At 39.7% G+C, this 22,963-nt stretch overlaps 1 protein-coding gene across 1 annotated transcript in view; it reads left to right on the top strand.

The window, feature by feature from the left end:
- Nucleotides 1-22,963, top strand: part of LAMA4 (laminin subunit alpha 4) — a 159,583-nt gene that overhangs the window by 28,338 nt on the left and 108,282 nt on the right. Inside the window, exons 2-3 of the mRNA XM_082250251.1 lie at nt 9,583-9,684; nt 21,972-22,099. Of these exons, the coding sequence (XP_082106377.1) occupies nt 9,583-9,684; nt 21,972-22,099 (230 nt within the window). The remainder of the gene's footprint in view (nt 1-9,582; nt 9,685-21,971; nt 22,100-22,963) is intronic.

Below are 22,963 nucleotides of genomic sequence, written 5' to 3'. Positions count from 1 at the left end.
GCTTTATGTTAGCATTAAGTATATGTCCTCAGTAACTATAAACTGTACAGTGCTAAAGATAAAGCTCTCAGCAGCACATTCCCCACCTTTACTATAGAAGTGAGACTTGCAAGCTGAATATTTGCTTCTCTATATATGGACAAATGCCTTCCGTTCATTTATAACACAGTCATATACACAGTCTTTGTTGCTAGGCCATTACTAACTTGATAAATGGCTACATTTTAGCAAGATAACATTTTATACAGTCAGTGCCAATTATAGTTCAAGACTTGGAGCACAGCTAAGGAACCTATAACCAAAGAAAGCAGTGCTTATTATTTCCTAATATTCGCAGTATTAGAAAATGTTTTAAGTGCAGTCCTAGGATAAAGAGTACCAATAACCTAAATGGTGTGTATCTGAAGATTATATCTTCACTTAGCAAGGAACGCTCAATGTGGGCGATTCAGTAAGGCATTTCCGGGACATTACTGGAGGTGTGGATGTTGTTAGAAGCCATTGGTCAAATTCATCAAGGCCATATGACACTTTCATAAGAAATACCAACATGTGCCAAATTAAAGTAGTTCATGGTAGCAATAATTTTATAATTTGTCAGTATTGCTGCACCATATTTAATTAGGTGAATCTCCATATTGGATCTAAGAAAAGTGGAGTATAGCAAGACCTCTTCCATGTTGGCAAAAATTGTTTGGTTCTTCTGAGGTTGTAGAGTATTGAATTAACTACTTGCCTTCTGTGCACTTAAACCCCCTTCCCATCCAGACCAATTTTTAGCTTTCAGCGCTCTCACACTTTGAATGACAATTGCGCGGTCATGCTACACTGTACCCATATAAAATGTTTATCATTTTTTTTCACACAAATAGAGCTTTCTTTTGGTGGCATTTAATCATCTCTGGGTTTTTTATTTTTTACAAAAAAAAGAAAAAAGACAGAAAATTTTGAAAAAAAAAAGTTTTTCTTATTTTTTGCGAGTAAATTTTGAAAATAAATACATTTTTCTCCTTCACTGATGTGCGCTGATGAGGCGGCACTGGTGGGCACTGATAGGCTGCACTTATGGGCACTGATGAGGTGGCACTTATGGGCACTGCTGAGGTGGCACTTATGGGCACTGATGAGGTGGCACTGATGAGGAGGTACTAATATGCCGCACTGATGAGCACTGATAGGCGGCACTGATGAGCACTGATAGGCGGCACTGCTGGGCACTGAAAGGTGGCACTGCTGGGCACTGAGAGGTGGCACTGACGGGCACTGAGAGGTGGCACTGACGGGCAGCACTGATGGGCACTGGCGGGTGGCACTGATGGGCACTGGCGGGCGGCACTGATGGGAACTGATGGGTGGCACTGATGGGCACTGGCGGGTGGCACTGATGAGCACTGATGGGCGGCACTGATGAGCACTGATGGGCAGCACCATCAGTGCCCACACTCAGTGCCCATAGTGCTGCCAGTCAGTGCTCATCAGTGCCTAGATGAGGAGACACGGATGGGCACTGACTGGCAGCACTATGGGCACTGATTGTGTGCACTGATGGGGGGCACTGATGGTGGGCACTGTGGGCATTGAAGGTGTGTTTGGTGTACCTCTAGTAATCAGGGCACTGGTGATCGGTGCCCTGATTACTTTTTTCTGTGTCCCCGGCGCTGTGCAGCTCTCCCTCCTTCCTCACACGCAGGCTCTGTGTGAGGAAGGAGCGCCGGCGATGAGAGATGATCTCATATGTTTACATATGAGATCATCTCTCATTGGACGGCTTGATCACGTGGTGAATGGCCGCTGTGATTGGTCATTCACCACGATCTGTGATCGGCTGTGTCCAAGGGACACGGCCGACACAGACTCCCCCCGATGCGCGCTCGCGGGAGCGCGCGGGGGGCGTGTCACTGGGAGGCCGTTTAAAAACGGCCTCCCGAAAATTCGAGTCCGCGCTGCAGCCGTATATAGGCTGTAGCGCGGATGGCAGGAGGTTAATGATGTAATTTTATTACATAATATTATTTAACTGTAGTGCTACCCCCATTAGGGCCGCTTAAAGGATTTGTACCCCACTTATTGCCCTAACCTTGCAAGTCCTCCGCCACCTCTGACACCCTGGGTTCTGACATCTTGTTATGATCAAAAACCGTTAAAGACACACACACTCAAGATGGTTAAAATTGATGGGTAGATGGATGGAGCCAAATACAGGACCATTCTGTTAGAAAACCTGATGGAGTCTGCAAAAGACCTGAGACTGGGACGGAGATTTGTCTTCCAACAAGACAATGATCCAAAACATAAAGCAAAATCTACAATGGAATGGTTCACAAATAAACATATCCAGTTGTTAGAATGGCCAAGTCAAAGTCCAGACCTGACTCCAATCGAGAATCTGTGGAAAGAACTGAAAACTGCTGTTCACAAACGCTCTCCATCCAACCTCACTGAGCTCGAGCTGTTTTGCAAGGAGGAATGGGCAAAAATTTCAGTCTCTTGATGTGCAAAACTGATAGAGACATACCCCAAGCGACTTACAGCTTTAATCGCAGCAAAAGGTGGCGCTACAAAGTATTAACTTAAGGGGGCTGAATAATTTTGCACGCCCAATTTTTCAGTTTTTTATTTGTTAACAAAGTTTGAAATATCCAATAAATTTCCTTCCACTTCATGATTGTGTCCCACTTGTTGATTCTTCACAAAAAATTACAGTTTTATATCTTTATGTTTGAAGCCTGAAATGTGGCAAAAGGTCGCAAAGTTCAAGGGGGCCAAATACTTTCGCAAGGCACTGTATATATATATATATATATATATACTATATTACCAAAAGTATTGGTACGCCTGCCTTTACACGCACATAAACTTTAATGGCACCCCAATCTTAGTCTGTAGGGTTCAATATTGAGTTGGCCCACCCTTTGCAGCTATAACAGCTTCAACTCTTCTGGGAAGGCTGTCCACAATATTTTGGAATGTGTCTATGGGAATGTTTGACCAAAAGGTCCCAAAGGTACTCTATCAGGTTGAGGTCAGGACTCTGTGCAGGCCAGTCAAGTTCCTTCACCCCAAACTCGCTCATTCATATCTTTATGGACCTTGCATTGTGCATTGGTCCAAAATCATTTGGTGGAGGGGGGATCATGGTTAGGGGTTGTTTTTCAGGGGTTGGGCTTGCCCCTTTAGTTCCAGTGAAGGGAACTCTTAAGGTGTCAGCATACCAAGACATTTTGGACTATTTCATGCTCCCAACTTTGCGGGAACAGTTTGGGCATGACCTCTTCCTGTTCCAACATGATTGCACATAGGCCATTTACACACCTTATTAAGCCTGACTGGAATACTCCCAGGACATTGCTAAGTGAGGCCAGGTCATTACTACTCACCTCCACCATCACAGGAGTGAGCTCTTTCGCTGATTCAAACCCCCTCACATACTCACTATCTCCCCGGATGAAGTAGCTCTGAGCTCAACGTTTGAGAGCTCAATCCTGTGATGTGAGCAGTATTGACTAGGCCTCACTTAGCAATGTCCTGGGAGTACTTAGCAATGTCCTGGGTGTATTCCAGTCAGGCTTCATGAGGTATATAAATGGCCTACACGTTTAGCAAGGGTATAGTTCATTTTTTGTCAGAACTGCACAGTTTGTTTCTATCTACAGATGCCTCTTATCTGCATAGGCAGTTTTGTGGTAAAGGTGAACTTACCCTTTAAAGATATAACTTATAACATGTGTCAATATGAGGAGAATTCAAACATTAGCAGTCTTTGATTGCAGTAGATGTTTTATAACAGATACAAGAGTCCCTAGGTTGTTAAAATCTCAATACTTTCAAACAGTAAGATACATCTCGGGTGGGACTAACACAGATGTTTGTGAGAAAGGACAATCTGATTCTTCTTCATGATGCCATGTGAATGAAAAAATGACAATCACAACAGAAGAAAAAATCAGAAAGGAACATGAATAATACTTTACTGTTCCTAGCAGTTTAGATGTATGTCTTGTCATTCCCTTAATTATATTTTTGGCTTCCAAAAATCTGTTCAATAAATTAAATTACCAAATCGCAAGAGATCCTTTGACAGCTATCTTATTTTAAATATATTATTTTATTATTGTCTATGTGTATCCTTCTGTGGAAGAACTGTCACAGCTCAACTAAAGTGGAAGCAAAGGCACCTGGATCAAGAGATAGTTCAGTAGGGAAAGTACATTGTTCTAAGTAATACAGAACAAGGTACTATTACCTATCTTGCAATGATGAGAATTAGCAAGCTCAAAACAATTCTGCAGCTGTAGACAAGTTGATTAAATGCTTGTATATTTAGGCCATGGGTGTTCAACCTGTGGCCTTTCAGCTGTTGCAGAACTATAAGTCCCATGAGGTATTGCAAATCGTTGACATGATGAGATTTATAGTTCTACAACAGCTGGAGGGCCACCCATGATTTAGGCTGCATCTGGGTCCCTAATCAGCAGTTATAATACCACATTTGGGAGAATGATGAGAATATGTGCCTCCACGTACTAATCTAACACGAAATCAAAAGCCTTTATTTTGAAATTGTAAAAAACTAGAAGGAGGGATGGCGCATAGAGGTGGTGTGTATAACTAGACTCCCCAGGAGAAGGAAACAGTCAGTGGGGGATAACAATTAAATATTTATTGAAGTTACCAGATAAAAATGAACCAGCAAATGGTCATCAAGTCCTGGGCGTTACATGAAGACGTTATGGGGGTACCAATCGACAAGATGTAATACAGATAGCCACATAGCCAAATCCTCTTGGGGAACAAGGGGTGAACCCTGATGGAAAGGAGGAATGGGGCTGGAAGGAAACCCGGCGTGTGTGTCGGCCGTAACACACAACCGCCGGACATTGCGTCACTTCCAGAAGCCGTGTCACACCAACATCAATCAGCCACGCCTGGAGCAGAGCAGGCACTGGCTTGGAACACAAGCTTCTCGTTGCTGTGACTACATGTTTCACGCGCATGCGCTTTATCAAGTCATGGCAATACGGCAACCAGAAGCTATTTAAAACCAGAAGAGGGGCGGGGAGTGGGCAGAGCAGAAAAAGGACACCATGGGAACGGTGGAAACAAGAATTAGAAAGAGAAAGGGTACCCCATAACTTCCTCATAGACCAGGAAGCCACACATAACAAGAAGTAAAATAATGAAAAAACCTGAAATAAAAAAATAAATAATAAATAATACTTAGTGCAATAAATAATTCAGTTCAGTTAGTGATAATGATTCATGAATAATAACTACTAAATATAACAGTAAAATGATTAGTCCAGGTCCTCATTCAAACCATTACGTGCCAAAGAGCCAAACTTGTAGATCCAAAAGACCTCCCTCCTGCAAAGGAGGGAGAAATGCTCGTTGTCTGTGAGCATACCTTTGGGTATCATTTCAATCGCCATTACCGCTAAACACCCAATGTTTTTATAATGTGTCTTGAGGAAATGACGAGGAACACTGTGTTTGTCAGAGCCCTTCTGTATAAACCTTCGGTGCTCCCCTATGCGCTTACGCAATGTGCGCATAGTGCGTCCAACATAAAGTAAGCCACAGGGGCACTTCAGGACATAAATGACATACTCAGTTGAGCAAATAATAAATTGCCTTATGGAAAAGTATTACCCCTATTATAATCAATGGGCATTTGTGCATGTGGAATGAACTGACAAGTCAAACACCCCCGTTTCTTGCACTGGAAGATGCCAGTCCTATTGTCAAAATAGGATCTGATATCCATAGAAGACCTATTGCTTTGGATCTGGAGCTTACTGGGAGCCAGAATGTTTATGATTGTCCGGGCCCTTTTAAAGGTGACCTGTGGGATTGGAGGCAAAACTGGGTCCAACTTTTGATCTAACCGGAGAATTTTGAAATGTTCTTTAATTATATGAACTATGGCCCTATACTGGTTATTGAAACTGGTGGTAAATCTGATTGTGTTTATATTGTTGTTCCCTTCCTTGTCCATCCTTACAACAGGAGCTGGATCTATATGCTCATGAAAAGCGCCTTCTACAAGGGATAGGGGATAACCCTCGTCTGCAAAACGCTTCATCATGAGGGGACCCTGGGTCAAATAGTCTACTCGTTTAGAACAATTCCTCCGAAGTCTATGGAACTGTCCACTAGGAATGTTCCGCTTCCAGGCTGGATGATGAAAACTAGAAAAATGGAGATAGGAGTTGCCACTAGTTGGTTTGATATGGTTCCTACTGGTGATGTGAAGACCATCATGGAAAAAAACTAGATCTAAAAACACTATCTTCTTGGGATCTACCACATGGGTAAAGGAGAGACCCAAAGAGTTGGAATTGCAATGAGTGACAAAAGCAATAAAAGTCTCAGGGTCCCCACTCCAAATTAGAAGGACGTCATCTATATAACGACCGTAAAAAACAATGTACTGGGCAAAAGAATTATTGGCCCAAATCGATCTCTCCTCAAAGACCCATAGTGAGATTCACGTATACAGGAGCAAAGTTAGCCCCCATAGCAGTGCCTTTAACCTATAGAAAGAACTGATCTAAAAAAGAAAAATAATTGTGACGTAGACAGAATTCTCTGCCCTCCACTATGAAGATGAGTTGCTCAGAATTAAAATCACCTGATTGGATCAAAAAGTTGGAATTGCAATGAGTGACAAAAGCAATAAAAGTCTCAGGGCCCCCACTCCAAATTAGAAGGACGTCATCTATATAACGACCGTAAAAAACAATGTACTGGGCAAAAGAATTATTGGCCCAAATCGATCTCTCCTCAAAGACCCATAGTGAGATTCACGTATACAGGAGCAAAGTTAGCCCCCATAGCAGTGCCTTTAACCTATAGAAAGAACTGATCTAAAAAAGAAAAATAATTGTGACGTAGACAGAATTCTCTGCCCTCCACTATGAAGATGAGTTGCTCAGAATTAAAATCACCTGATTGGATCAAAAAATGTTGAAGGGCGGCTAGTCCTAAATTGTGAGGAATAGATGTATACAAAGAGGAAACATCCATTGATGCCCACATATAATCATCCTCCCATGAATATGACCCTAAGATGTCCAAAACATCTAATGTAGGAGGGTAACTGACATACCAGCAGTTGGAGAAAATGGTCAATGTATTTTGATATGCCGCTGGTAAAGCTATTGGTACTGGCAACTATGGGCTTCCCGGGTGGACTCTCCAAGGATTTGTGTAGTTTACATTCCATAGGGAGTAGAAACCTATTTTCCTTGTCATTAATCACACCACACCACCATGCTCTCTCTACCAAATTCTTCAGCTCTAATTGAAAACCCAGAAGCGGATCCCCAGCCAATTTCATGTATGTGTTGGTATCGGCCAAAAGATAACAAGCTTCCTGAAGGTAGTCTGTCCTATTTTGTACCACTAGACTACCTCCCTTGTCCGCTTGCTTAATGATAATCTGTTTGTTGTTGGTCAGATCCTTCAGGGCCTGCTTTTCTTGTCTGCTGAGATTGCCTCGAAAGGTATCTCTGGGGGTCTTACAAAGCCTCTTAAGGTCCTTATACACTGCCTGGTAGTACGTTTCTATGTAAGGACCCTTTGATTGGGCTGGATAGAAAGTGGACTTGGGTCTAAAGTTAGTATGTATGACCTCATAGAATTGTGGGGGGCTCTGAAGTATTATTTCCAAACCGTAATGCCTCTAATATTTCTAAAGCAGGATCCCCAAGAATAGAATCAGCATTGACACCATCCTCAACCTGAGGTGGTGGAAGCCCTGCCTGGGATGAGACCCCCCTATCCAAGTGGTCATTGGCATAGTGTCTTTTGATCGTGAGCAGATGTATAAATTTGTTCAAATCCTTGAACAAATGAAAGTCATTGGGACCTATGGAGGGAGAAAACCCAAGGCCCTTTTTGAGAAGAAGTGATTCTGTCTCAGAAAGGGCATGGGAGGACAGGTTGTAAATCTTGATGGTGTCATAAATTATTGGGACCCTATTCTTTCTTTCTTGTTTATCCTTGAAGTGACGGCTGGAAATTGTGAAGATGATAAATATTCTTTTTTTGATTATGAGTGCATTGCTACAGGGTTGCCATTATGCCAAAGCATCAAAATAGCTGTGTATGTCATGAGTAGATAGCCTGATATTATATAGGCTTACAGCATTTATTGCTGACTGGAATGCTTTTTTAAAATGTTTCCACAATTATCTTAGGAAAATCCATGCAAATGTCCAGACAGGAAAATACATCTGCAAAACCAGAATACTCCAAAAAAATGACAGTATAACTTAAATTACGTATAAATTGGAACACAAAGGTATAGCTTGAATTTTTGGCCTAGCAACTAAATGTCTGGACTGTCCTCTAGTTGAAAGACTACTAACACATTTCTTGACTAGGAGCACTTCTGTTAGGAAATTATGATACCATATCCTGGGCATATTTAAGACAGGCTCAACTCACACCCTAAAGCCAAGGGCTTTTCTTTTCATTTTGATATAATTTGAGTGCACAAGGCCACCTACTACCGTATGTAATATCAACTATAAGCAGCAATCTCTTGGCATGGTAAAACCGGAATCTACTATTCTGGACTACATCTGTGGTTCTCTAGATATTATAGGTATGCTGAACCCAAGAGGGAAAATATGCAATACAGAATGACTGGAAAGAGGATACAGACACATCTCGAGGGATGCTGATTGTTGTACTTTAAAATAGTATGTAAAACCAAAACTATTTTTATTTATTTTATTTTCATTTTTTTTTCTTTCTTTTTAGATAGTGAAAGATTTTTCTGAAATGATAGGATATCTACTTTTAGGCATTTGTCACCAAAGCAAGTGTCCTTATTGGAATATTTCCCCTATATACGGTATCTATTTACACGTTTTGGATTTCCAGTCATTTTTTGTACCAAGGACAACAGTCACTAGGGTCATTTAGGAGAATGACTCTTCCCACTGGGGATAAAGCCAGAAAAACAAACTTGATGCAGGCTTTTAACCCTTCCATGCTCTGTCAAAAAAAAAAAATGAAGCTTTACATACAGTTTAATATCAATAAAAATTCTGACTTAAAAGACAAGTGCCTTTTTTTTTTTAATTATACTTACCTAGGTGGATGCAGCATCGGTCCAATTCTGCATCTATCCCCTGCTGGCTCTAAGGCTGAGAACCAAGGGATCAAACACCGCTGATCACTCTGTTCTCAGAACTCACTGGAGCGCTGGGCTGTGGAGGGGGCGGGAGCAGCCATCTCAGGCTCTCAGCAGCTTGCTGAGAGGCTGAGCCAGGTGCCAGTCCAAGAATATGGGCAGATCCCAATCATATTGTCATGATCTTGCCCCAACCTGGACCAGCCCACTGTCTGCTAAAAACGGGTCACAGGAGTGCAGAACAAATGGGTCACAGGAGTGCAGAACAATCTGCACTTTTGTGATGTACAGCCAAACAAGCTCCTTTAAGCAAATTTTTGATTTGCCCTGAATATGCTTATCAGTTGATTGAATATTGTTTGTTGCTTGGAATTGAATAAATATACTACTTCCTAAAGATGTATTACCAACCTTTTATGTATCTTCCTTTTATGCAGAGATGTCAAACAGGATTCTACTATTCAGTTTCTGGAGAATGTCTACCATGTTCGTGCAATGGAAATGCATACAAATGCCTGGATGGTTCGGGCTCCTGTGTGGTAAGGTCATCTTCATCTAATTTAATCAATGTTTCTTTGAGCAGAGAAAACATCTGTGTTTATGTACTACAAGTATGCAAACCATTGAGAAATGTTACCATTTGGGTACATATGGTTACCAGATATCCATTAATGTACAATCCTTTCCTAAAACTATGCAAATCCCTCTGGGTTGTTTTTTCTACTCTAGATGTTTCTCTTTAAAGTGGAATTAAAAATCATAGCCAAATGTAATAATATTTCCCTTAAAAACATATAACAAAATGCATTCAATTTGTGTTACAAGTTTCCATGGAGAAAAGGGTAAAACCAGTGTCACCGAAACACTGAGAAGTTATTGGCAGTGAATCTGACTTATTGTTTTTAAAGATTAGACCGGATATGGACACAATTTGGGAACTTATACTACCACATACCATAAGTGTTTAACAATTTGCAAGAGTCTTTAAGCCTCTTACACATATATGCTTTATTTATAATATTACATCGCTAAGGGTCAGTGCTTAGCTGGAACTGCCATAAGATATGAGTCTGGTGCTATGTGGTCAGAACACACACACAGTTGAAAATCGGAAAGTTTTCATTTAATTTATGTTTATCTTCAAAAGATTTGCCAGGCCGGTCCTACTTTTTTGTCAATTGTCCTGTAAGGGCTCTGTGTAACGCTCTGTCCTGGGATCACAGTGTGATGATCTGACAGTTTTAGCAGTAGCAGCACCATCCTTGCCCACTAGTCCTGTCTTCTTTCTGCCCACATTTCCAGCAGCGGCAACAACTGTGCCCACTGGTCTTACCCCCTGCCAACCCACATTCCCACCCACAACTTGAAAATGTAGTGTATTGCATGCTGTGCCATTGGTGTGACCAGGCATGTACTGTATGCAGGTAGGAAAGTGGCTGCTTGGATACACAGCTGGATCCTGTGACTAAATCTGCTGCTCTGTTCTGACTGCACCTACCTAACCTGAGCCAGTCTGGTAAATTCATTTAAGTGAGTAAAACATTTTTTTTCAAATCCTTCACTGATCACCAATGTGAGGAGTCGCTTAACCATAGACCATGTGTGGTTTTGGTGGGGCGAGGCAAGGGGTTAACAACTCTGCCACTGACCACCAATGCGGAGGGAAATCGGTTAAAGTGATTTTAAAGGTTTATTTTTTCTCCTAAAAATAACAAACATGTTTTACTTACCTCCTCTGTACAACTCCTTTAATTAACACTACCACTGACCACCAGGGAGAAAGTGTTGATTAACAATGCCACTACTACTAATGGTTGTATGTTTTTAAATAAAACTGCAACTGGCCATCAATGCAGGAATATGATTAAGGGGGGAGGGGATTAACAGCATTGCAACTGACCCCAGTTCTGGGGGATATTATTACTGCGGTCACTGACACCAGTTCTGGAGGTTACTAGATCACTGACACCAATGATGGGGGTTTTTATTGTGGCCACTGGTACCAGTGCTGGAGGTTTTTTTGTAGTCACTGGCACTAATGCTGGGGGTTATTACTGCAGTCACTGACACCAAAACTAGGGGTTCATATTCGCACTCACTGACAGTAATGCTGGGAATATTCCCATTTAAAACCAACAAGATTGATGCAAACAGCACAAAATGTACCCAATGTAAATTAATTTATTTGCCATATAAAAGAAAATGAATGTACATGCACTTTTACTAGGTGAATGGTTTTGCAAATTGGGCAAATAGCTTTGCTAATTCTTTGTAAATCAAGCCCCAAATTTTTGTCAAATCTTGTTTAAAATTCTATGGAAGTCTATTGGGAAAGAGTCCAGTTTGCAAATTCTAGTCAATTTTAGGACTAATGGGCAAGCAATTTTAAAAAAGGCAACTAAAACTAGGTGTTCATATTCACACTCACTGAGAGATAGGCTGGAATTATTTCCATTTAAAACCAACAAACTAGATACAAACAGCACAAAATTTACCCAATGTATATTCATTTTTTTTGTAAATATATGTACATGCACTTTCACTTGGCAAATGGTTTTGCAATTGGGTGATTGGTTTTGCTAATTCTTTGTAAATAAAGCCCCTAATGTTGGTCAGTTCTTGGTTTAATTCTCATGGAAGCCTATTGGGAAAGAATCCAGTCTGCAAATCTAATCTGATAATTTTTAGGGCTAATGGGCAAGCAATTTTTAAAAATACATGGGAAGCTTGGCGATGCCATTGAGAACATGTGCCAATGCAAAAAAAAAAAAAAAAAAGTTTTGAAATACCATACAGCAGGTCCTTTTTATTTAGCTTTGAGAATGAAAAAGAAAATACACAAATCTTTTAAAATGCATGCTTGGGTTATCTCTTAAAGGTATATGTGATGTTTTGGAACAGTACGGTTTTCACAGATAGCCACAGTGAGAGCATACTCTGGCCGTGCACATTTGGTTGTGGATTTGATTTTTTTCTTTACAATTAGCTTAACTTACATTTATCAGTCGTGCCCAAGTCTGATTCATAGCAGTAAAGAAGGCTTTTTTTTAGTTAGTTTCATCAGCGACACATGCTTTTTCATCAAGTGGTATTTGGCCCGCAGTTAGAACTTGGTCTGCTGTTCGCTGAGGCTGTCCCTGTTCTCACTGATGCAAAAGCATCCTTCTAAATTGCTATCAAACTCTCATTAGGAATTACGATACCACAGATAATGCAGCAGTGTAAAATTGGCCAGCACCAGGACATTTATAATGACCAAGAGTAGGCCCAAATGTACTAGAGACACAGAGCATATGATAACGCAGCATAAAATTGGCCAGCAACAGGACAGTTTTAATCATGGATAAAAGGCCTAACCAATGTATACTTTACTTTTTCTTTTATTAATAGGATAGAGGAGTACAGGTAATGTGATTGATATAATGTGACGTAGTTTAGGCGTAGACTGTTTTTGCACTTTTTGTTTTTAAAATGATGCAGCAGCACACCCTTCACTTGTTGCCGAGCAGACAAAGTGATCACAGCTCATTTAATCTCTCCATCCTGGAGTAATGGACTACTATGTACAGTTTGCAATCACCATTCTTATCCATCACCTTGTTGGCGGTTCAGAGAGCTGGTGAGCTGTGATCCTTTCCCATGGTCAGCAACAAATATATGCTCTGTTTTGGGCACCCTGAAGTAAAATGCCATCAGCATAAACTAAAAACCAATATACTCTCAAAAGAAATCATAACGCCAAAATACCATCCACAAATCAAGAAGCCTTGCAACAGAAGAAGACAGTTTGCTATGGACAGGGCAGCTGCTAAAAGTGAACCACAAACTAAAATTAAAGACAAAAATCACCTAATAATAAAGACAAAGGCAACAAAGGAGGCGATTTGCCAAAGCGCTGGCAATCATAATTCAAGCATAGCTTCTTAACTGATCCTAATTTCTCCTTATGCAGTTTTTCAACTTTCTCTATCCCTTCTCCACACAGGCCTCAATACATATAAACGATGGCTGCTTCAGGTCCCCCACTGTAATAATGAGTGGGTTGTCATATCCAACAGCACCCTTATTGGCCACTCTAAGCCTTATTGTCACGGCTAAAGGGCTCTGCAGTGTATTATGGTTTAAAACATTTTTCACAGCAAATTTTCACATAATAACACTTACAATAAAAGCTCTCCTTCCTGTCTCCTCTTCTACTTCCTCCAAAGCATAGGAAAGTGTAAAGAGGACTGCGAGTCTCACAGGAGTAAATAATGCTAGTATCTGTCGGGTGTCATTAAGAATGAATGTTCATAAAGTATGAACATTTATCTCTTCCTTCTCTAGGGCTAGTTGAAGCATAGATACTACCATTTTATAGAAAAACAATGCCCCTGAAGATAGAAAAATGTTTTCCCTATCTTTCCAATTATCTGTTTAGGCAATGACATTATGCAAATGTAAAGTAATTTTCTCACTTTGATAAGATAAAGGGCTGCTGTCAGGTATGGAGGTACTTGGGTTCCAGCCATTCTGGCCTTCTCAAGCTGCTAGTGTTGAAGCTTTCCAACTGCCTCCTGTCCTCATACATTGTTACTGGGAGATCAGAATGATGTACTGCCTGTCAAAAGGAATGTTTTGAATAAAAGGAATTTTAAGGAAGAGGAAGTACATGGGTAGAATTCAAAACTAGTAGGAAGTGCCAATGCTTTTTTTTTTCAATCAGAATAGCCTAGCATTGAGGCAGAGCAGCAGGGGCACTAAAAGCTACAGCTGGCATGTGTAAATATCTCTACCCCTCAGCATCAAAGTCACTTTAAAGGGAATTTGTCAGAACAGACACATGGAAGGTGCTATTGCCGATTTTAAGTGGCACGCTCTTGGGCTTGTAGTTCCTACTTGTCAGTAGTCGAACAGATTCTTTTTAAATGTGTTTTCTTTATAAAATATTATTTATAAAAATCACAAATTTCAAAACCATTTATGTGCTTTTGTAAATGGATATTCGGTTGTCTGTGTTTTAATACTGACTTCTCAGAGTACAGAATAATTATGTAGTAGGAAAAAAGGGATCTCTTTATGACCATATTTGACAAATGTCTTTCTTGTTTGGTGTTTCCGTTCCCAGACCAGCAATGGATCACCATCACATGTGAAATTGTTAGGACAAGTTTTTTTGCCATGACAATATTTCCTCTCATACTTAACCTACTATGTATTCTCAATGAAATCATTTAAGCAGAGAGGCATAAAGATGAATGTAACTGAACAAGGGAGTCTTTGTGTTTGTGATGTTCCAGAGGAAGAAGCATAGATTATTAAATCTGGAAGGTCACAGCCAAAAGTGCCTTTTTAAAATCTTTGAAATGCCAGAGGCAACTTGTAAAATCTCCTTTTAAGTAATATTTTACATGTTTTGAGATGGCCCTTTACTACCCACAGCTCTTAACATCAGAGCAGTCCCTTCTTAATGTGTTATATGTACTCTGGGAAAAATGTTTAACTTAGTAGGAGCAATGATTTGCCCAAAAGGTACTCATATGTAAGTTGCCTGTACATGCTTTTTTTGCAAATTTGAATAATATAAATTGAAAAATAAGATATACTAAATATACTAAATATAATCCTGCTGATCACAGTTTAGCATAGTTAAACTGGTATAATTGTAAATGTTTTTTTGGTAATGCAAAGTATGGGCACCACCTCAGGATCCATAACTTCACCACTCTTAACTAGTGATGGGCCAAACACCCCCCTGTTCGGTTTGCACCAGAACATCTCGAACAGGGAAAAAGTTCTAGCGAACATGCAAACTCTATTAAAGTCTATAGGACATGAACATAAAAAATCAAAAGTTCTCATTTTAAAGGCTTATATGCAAGTTATTACCATAAAAAGTTTATGGGGACCCGGGTACTGCCCTGGGGGACATGTATCAATACAAAAACATTTTTTAAAACAATCCTTTTTACAGGAGCAGTGATTTTAATTATGCTTAAAGTGAAACAATAAAAATTAAAAATTCCTTTAAATATCATGTCTTGGGGGTCCCCTTGGTCTGCCTGTAAAGTGGCGCATCTGTACGAGGAATAGAGCCTGCTTTGGGGCACCCTCCCAATGTTGAGGGCAAGCAGCCTGGTATGGTTCAGGAGGGGGGGGGGGCGCTCGCTTATCCCCCCCTCTTCCTGGCCTGCCAGGCTGCATGCTCAGATAAGGGTCTGGTATGGATTTTGGGAGGACCCCATGCCGTTCTTTTCTTTCAATTTTGGCGTGGAGTTCCCCTTAAAATCTATACCAGACCCAAAGGGTTCCCCTTAACCACTTAAATACAGGGCACTTTCACCCCCTTCCTGCCCAGACCAATTTTCAGCTTTCAGTGCTCATTAGCATCTATGGGAAATTTTGGTCAGCTTAACACTGCACTACTCCCTGTCTTTAGCATTGGCATCCATGGGAAATCTTGGTCAGCTTGACATGGCACTGCTCCTGAACTATAATTGACAGGGACACAAAACTTGGGGACACGGGACTACAAAATATCTATACATTTTAAAAGTGGGGTATGCCTGTGTGCTACACTGACTGCACTAAACTGACTGAACTCACTATCCACTAACTACCTGCCTAATCTCTATTGTTACACACTATTCACGGATGCCGTGTAAGCAGCAGCCTTGTATAGCATGGGGTGTGGACTCAAACCCTGAGCCATGTCTTTGGCCAATCATGTCTCTGACAGGACATTGTGCTGTGATTGGCCAAAGACACCAATGATTGGACATGTGTTCTCATGTGTTCAGAGAATGCATTAGGGTAAAAAAAAACTTTAGACTTTAGGACCAGTTTAATCTTGATAATTACTAGTGTCTTTTAAAGGCATTGAGATTGGCTAATTGGTGTTCTTAGTGCCATTAGGAGATGCTTTAAAATGGTTGTAAACCTTTACTTATACCCAGTGAAGTGACTAGCTTCAGTTGATACACAGAGATAAAGCAAATCCTTCTACATAAGTTGTACCTGTCTATCTGCAGTCTTCTCTTCTCTACATCTGCTCAAAGTCCAGAATTTCAAAAGCTTTGTCTGAGCGTTCAGAAAAAAAGGGGGCATAGAGAGCTGCAATCACACAGAGCTCAGTAAGGGACAGCTCAGAGAGCTGATTGAAAGGAAGGGACACATCCCTCTTCACCCAGCACACATGCACAGAGATGAGGCTGTCATCAGCTACAGCTCCCTCGCTTGTCACACTTTTTCTCTTGGTGTCAGGAAAACTTGTCAGAAGTTATTCATGCCATTAAGGTCCCTGTGCAGAGTAGTTTACCTGCATTTATGGATCAGTGGAGATATGCGCAGTTGTCTCAGTTCATTCGGAGCCTCCTGTGACCTATCTGCTCTCTGAATGAACTGAACTCTATTGAAGCGATTATGCAATCTAAGGACCCGCCACAGCATTGTATTCCTCAATTTTATAAAGCGTTACTGACTTCGCAAAATCCGGGTTACCCAAATTATAAAGCCCATTGGAAAGCACATCTGCAAATTATATTTAGAGATAAACAAAGAGATAAGGCTATACAATTATCCTACATGACTGCCACTTCTTGTAGAATGGAGGACGTACATTTAAACTTCTTACCTGATGGCATTACACACAAGTAAAACTGCATGCTATGTTTTCGTCAAACTAACTCTTGTGTTGGAGAGAATGTGGCAGTCAAGCAACACACATATATGGCGGTCTTGCCCTAGGATTCGTCCTTTCTGGGAGGAAATGACAAAACTGATCTCTTTGATACAAGGGGGAGTAATTAGAGCTGAACCATTGGAATTCCTATTTTATTGTACGAAGGAATCAATAGGTCAATACAGGATATCTATGACTCCACATTTATTAAACGTGGATAAATCTTTGATCCCATTTTATTGGGGAAAGGGATCTATACCTATTATTTCCCAATGGCTACGAAGGATCTTCATTTAATGGGAGAATTTCCATGTAGGAATAGGGGGCTGACCAGAAAATACCTTAAGACATGGGCAAATTGGTTTGAATTTAAGACTACTACATAATACTATGAAATAATTTCAGACTCCTAAGAAAAGTAAGTGAGTCAGAAAACGACATAACGACATATTAGTTAATATTAATTATCTTTTAACTTTTTGATTGCATTATTTTTACTTATCGGTTGTGGAGGTGTCCCCCCCCCTTTTTTTATTAATTTTTAACTTTTTTTATTATTTCTTGTTCCCCCCTCCTCCCTTTACTTTATTTTGAAGGGGAGCGGGTGAGAATTACAAATTTGAGGAATTTTAAAGGGGAGAAGGTGAGAATTACAAATTTAAGGTTTGTGTTTAAAGACAATAAAGGTTATACTTATATTCAAAACATGCTAACATTTTTACTACATCAGATTTAAGGGACAGTGTGATGCGATTTATTGGTTGTTTTGATACGGTTTGTGTGATTTTTATATACAAGACATTGCATTGTCCTAATATTCGAAAAAAAAGCAAAAAAAAATTATTTAACAAAAAAAAAAAAAAAGGTAGCAGAGGAACAAGGCAGCAGGCAGAAACAACACGGAGTGTTATTAAGCAAGACAAGTACACACCATAGAGGGATATGCTTAGTTCATGTCTAAAGGTTTACAACCACTTTAATGAAACACATTTTTCCACTAGGCTCTCCTTAGTACACATCCAAGAATTCACTGTCTACTGAGTTATCCCTGCATTGCAATCAGAGAGTTAGCAGCCTAGGATCAGAACTAGGTCCACCCACACTATACACTATACATTTATATCATATATGTTTCTTTGAAAGGAAACGTGTATGCATCAGAACTAAATATCTTTCCCTTTGGTCCAGCACTATAATACAGACAACAGAAATTTATGTGGCAGATTACAGATCCTGTACAGAATAGCCAGGCTAATGCTAGGGATAGTGGGTGAACCAAGCCAGTGGGTATAAAATGGGTAATAATAAACATGCTAGGGTGAAAAAAAAACAAGCTGGACATAAAAAGTATCAAAGTTTGAGACAGAAGCATAAATATGGGTGGTGCTAGAGTTTGTTGCCAGGGGTAACAGGAACCAAAACCGTACGATACTCACTGACTAGTGCAGGACGAACAGCTGAGCCGCCGAGGCTAGGAGGAGAGAGCCCTGTAAACATCATCGGGGGATATTTATTTCCATGCATGACTTCCTATCTGTTTGTGAGTACCTGTTTTTATGGCTTCTATTAACTTCAAATAAATGGTGTTACACTAGGGCGGTGTGCGCTCTGTTCCTTTAATTTTTGTACAGTGAGGAAAGTAATAATGTTGCTGGACTGCAGCCAAACAAAATCTTGGTATGGTCAGTAAACCACATATGGATGTTATTATTCTGTATATATATATATATATATATATATATATACATACAGTACATGTGTGTATGTATGTGTGTGTATATATCTAGTGGTGTTGTTTTGAGCATCACCTCCCTGTAGCTTTTTCTTGACCAAGGAAAATGATAGTTAACCTACACAACATTTTTGACCACATTAGTGAACAACTGAAGTTGTTTTTCAATTGCAAAGGAATTCATGTGGATTCTTTAAAAACACAAAAGGGCAGGCTCTCTGCATGTGGTAACTGCTGGAATTATGAGAAGAACAGATAAGCAATATGTAATGACAATGTTTGAATTTTGTTTCGCAACCCTTCCAAAAAAAGCCAACCATAGATGGTTTAAATCTCGGCCTGTTCAGCAATTTATGGGGAGGGGATTCATTGATTGACTTGGGTACATCCAGCATGTTGGATTTCTAGCATGTGATTATTGATAGCGACTATCACTGAAATCACTGCTGGGTACACTAATTCCATCAACAGCATAAAGACATTCATACACAGCACTGTCCCTTGCTTAATTAAACAGTATGTGACATAACATATAACAGAATATAAACCAAAGTAAAGTCTCTTTAATTCCCAGCCAGAACTGCACTCTCTTGTGAATAAAGTTCACCAATAACTGTATAGTGCCAAATAACATTTATCCACTGTAACTCCTGTGATCACTTTGTGTCTCCCTCTGTGCTCCCCCATTCACCAGAGACTTAAAACCCTCTGCTGTTAGGCATAGGAGTCAACTACGCCTATAGATATCTCCCCTCCTGGGTTCTTTCATGTACTACAGCACTCCCCAGATTTTCTTGTCCTGGCTCCTTCGCCACCTTAAAAATGGACCAGTACAATTCGATAGGACAGTTCTATTACTTAGGCATCATTAATGGAAAAAAGTGCCACAGTGTAGTAACTTTTAATACATAAAACGTTTACTCCAATAATGCACTCACTTGTATATAATTTAAAACCACTGCTAGAAGTGCCGCCTTGGCTTGCGTTCCATGTGCCAAAAGTGCCCCCGTGAGGCTTTTTTTTTTTTTTTTATAATAATGACTCAGTAATTGAATGGCACTGATCCAATATAGAGGTGGAGAAAGAGCCAGGACAAGAAAATCTGAGGAGTGCTGGAGAGACTCTTATGCTTAACAGCAGATGGTGAAAAATCTCTTATGAGTGCAGAAGTACGGTGGGGGGCATGGAGTGATCACAGGAGTCACAATGGATGAACATTATTTGGCACTATAATTGGTGGACTTTATTCACTAAAGAGTGCACTTATGGTTGGGAATTAAAAGACTTTACTTTGGTTTTTTTTTTGTTATATGTTATGTCACATATAATTAAGTAAGGAATAGTGCTAAGGATTAATGTCTGTATGTTGTTAAGAGAGCTTTATGCGACCCGTGAACAGTGGCAGTCACAGTTTAAGCTAATACTATTGATTATTAATTTTTTAACGTATTTCCTATTTATTTATGTATTTTCTTTGGAATTTGTTTAAATTAGATTTGATGATTTTAGGTTAGTGATATATTACCCATATAAAACAGGAAAAAATCCCCCCTAGGTCAAGCAAAAACAACGAAAGGATAAGCAGCCACTTAACCAACTATGATATCAGCTGTAAATGATCAACATAAATAAGAAGCGGTGCTAAATCCTAATAATGCTATCTTGAATAATCATATCGTAAATAATATGGCATTAAAACAACTAAACATGCAGTGATTAAATTATAAGCAAAATATATAATTGAAAAAAATCAATCATATGAAAGGGATATAATGAAATGGTGAAAAATCCAGTGTTAGGTGAACATAAAAAATTCCTTTCAATAAAAAAGTCCTTTTCAATATTAAACAAGAGTGTCCATAAAGTTCAAAAAAGTAACGCCGATTGATGAAATTAACCACCAAGCACCAACACTTAGCATACGCTTCTTACCAGATAACATGGACCATAAAATATAATGATCATAAAAGCACAAAATAACTCGACATCCAAGACTGCTCAGCAGCAGCTCCAAATGGATCCGGAAAAAAATGAACAAGCATAGTGAAGCCTACTAACATTTAAGTCCTTTTATTTAAATATATAAGAAGTACCTTTGATGAGTTGTAAACAGGCACAAACTAGTCAAAAACCAGCAGAGTGTCAGCTCATAGGAAAGAATGCTGTGAATATCGGCTAAGCAAGCCTGATGTCTTCAGTAACAGCCAAATCTGATGCGTTCTGTCGTCTGTGAAGTCTTCCCAGGGGCAGGCCGTTTATCAGATACTGATTGAAGGTACTTCTTTGACAAAATAATTTGAAAGATGATTGGTTTCTATGCAGAGCTGCACCAGATTATTTGAACAGGCTTCCCAGGGAGGTAAAGAAAGGGTTAGGGTTGCCAAACTCCTGGGTATTCATGGTCCTGCCCTTTTTTGGTGGCCCAAAAGTATGAGGGGAGGTAACCTTTGAGGCAGTTCAGTCTTCCTGGTGGGAACTGACAGGAAGCTATGATGCTAGAATTAGCTCCTCTGGTGTACCCAGTCGGAGAACTGGAACCAGAACATGGACCTTAGACAAGAACATTCTCTTGCCTAGAGGTATGACATGGGCAGCATGAGTTAGCTAGAATGAACTGGAACTGTGTCAGCAATAAACTATAAAGGACTATGATCTGGTAACTCTGTACTTGCAAGAAACTTTAGTTATTAAGTTCTTAAATGCTAGGTCTGAAGTCTCTCAAAAGGGGTACATTTAAGGCAGGTGTATCAAAAGAACAAGGCTTACATCAGGGTATTTTTACTACCAAAGGTCTACATGTGGAGAATGCCGCAAGTGGAAGATCTGATTACAGTTGCCATAAGTAACCGGTAGTGTGTTTGGTGCTTAAGCTGCCAGCCCGCGTGTGTACAGTGTGACTAGCAAGAATGATGGGGTGCTCTGTTAGCGAGGAGATGACTGAATGCAACCTAATCCCTAGCAAGCAGTGCTGGGAAACCCGGGTGTGGGACTCTAGATATGATTCCACAAAAGGTTTATCAAGTTGTGTTATCTTTAACTTTGTCAATGAGCCATTGAGTGTGACGGTAAGGATAAATTGCCTGTTCCCGCATGGAGACATGCAGTTTTAAACAAATTTTGCACCAGTTGCTGGTTTTGATGTTGGTGCATATATATGGTTTGGTAACATCATAAACAGTATGTTGGATGATCAAACTCAACAGGAGCAACTGGTAGGATAGCTTGTTATTACATTATGTTTTCCCTCTCCTTTCCAGTAAAAAAAAATATCAGAGTGAGATGACTGCACAGTCCATAGTAGCACTTTGTTTCCCACATGTTATCAAAGTAACACTTGCATCTTTTGCAAAATGATACTTGCGTAGTGGCAGAATTGCTCATTAATCCCTCATGTGTGCACTGTTAGATATTTCTCTTCTTTTTTTTTTACACAGGACTGCCAAAGAAATACAACAGGAAAGCACTGTGAGAGATGTCCAACTGGGTACATGGCTAATGTAGCCCAAGGAGTATTAAAATCCTGTCTGCAATGTGCCTGTCCGCTGCAGTTTAGTTCTAACAAGTATGTCACTTTTAATCCAGTGATAAAGCACAATTCTTTAAAGATCACATCCATATTTTGTCCTGAAGAAGGGTTCACATTTGGAATTGTCAGTTAAAATATTCAATGGAACAGGGTTGTGTTGGTTAATGTTTCACATACCTGAAAGATAACTGTAGTCAAGATATAATGCATATATAAATGCCTATTACTTTTATTTGATTATTGTACTTAGAAATCATATTTATTAGAAAATTTCTTCCAGAACAGTTTCCAGCATGATATACAGTATAACCATAGGCTTTGGGCCAAACAGTGTTTTTATGTATTAATTAGCTTATAACCAACAGCAGCTTGGCTAACTTAAAGTATATCTAAAGATAAAACTTTTTTCCAATTTGGATTGAGTAGGGTAGGGTTAAAATGCAGTTAGATTTTTTATTTTTTTCCCATGTGTGTTGCAATAGAGAGATATCTCTTTACGTCCTATCCTGTAGACTCAACAGAGCATGCAAGGATATTTTACCAATGTAAGGGAAATGGAAGAAAAAATGTGAGTAATAAATACTCACGTGATTGGGCCTAGGTTTTTGATAAATATATAAACGTGAAAAAGAAAAGAAAATATTTGAGCTGCTAGTCAAAAACAACAGTAGGTTGTGTGAAATGTAGTAAAGGGGAGACAGCGCTCAAAAATATATTTAAATACGTGAATCAATCAACAAACAATCTAAGTGAAAATATTAGTAATAGTCACAAATCACTTATGGGGATTTGGTATACCAAATTACTTGTTGAACATACTCCAAAACCACTATCTGGTGAACCAGAGGGTTACCCTTAAAGTGCTCAACTTATAAGGTGTCTGTGCTTAATGCCAACAAT

Source organism: Pelophylax lessonae (genome assembly GCF_965119305.1).
Source record: "Pelophylax lessonae genome assembly, chromosome: 3".
NCBI classification, from domain to species: Eukaryota; Metazoa; Chordata; class Amphibia; order Anura; family Ranidae; genus Pelophylax; species Pelophylax lessonae.
Note: the sequence above shows the minus strand (reverse complement) of the source record. Positions and strands in the feature narration are given on the sequence as shown.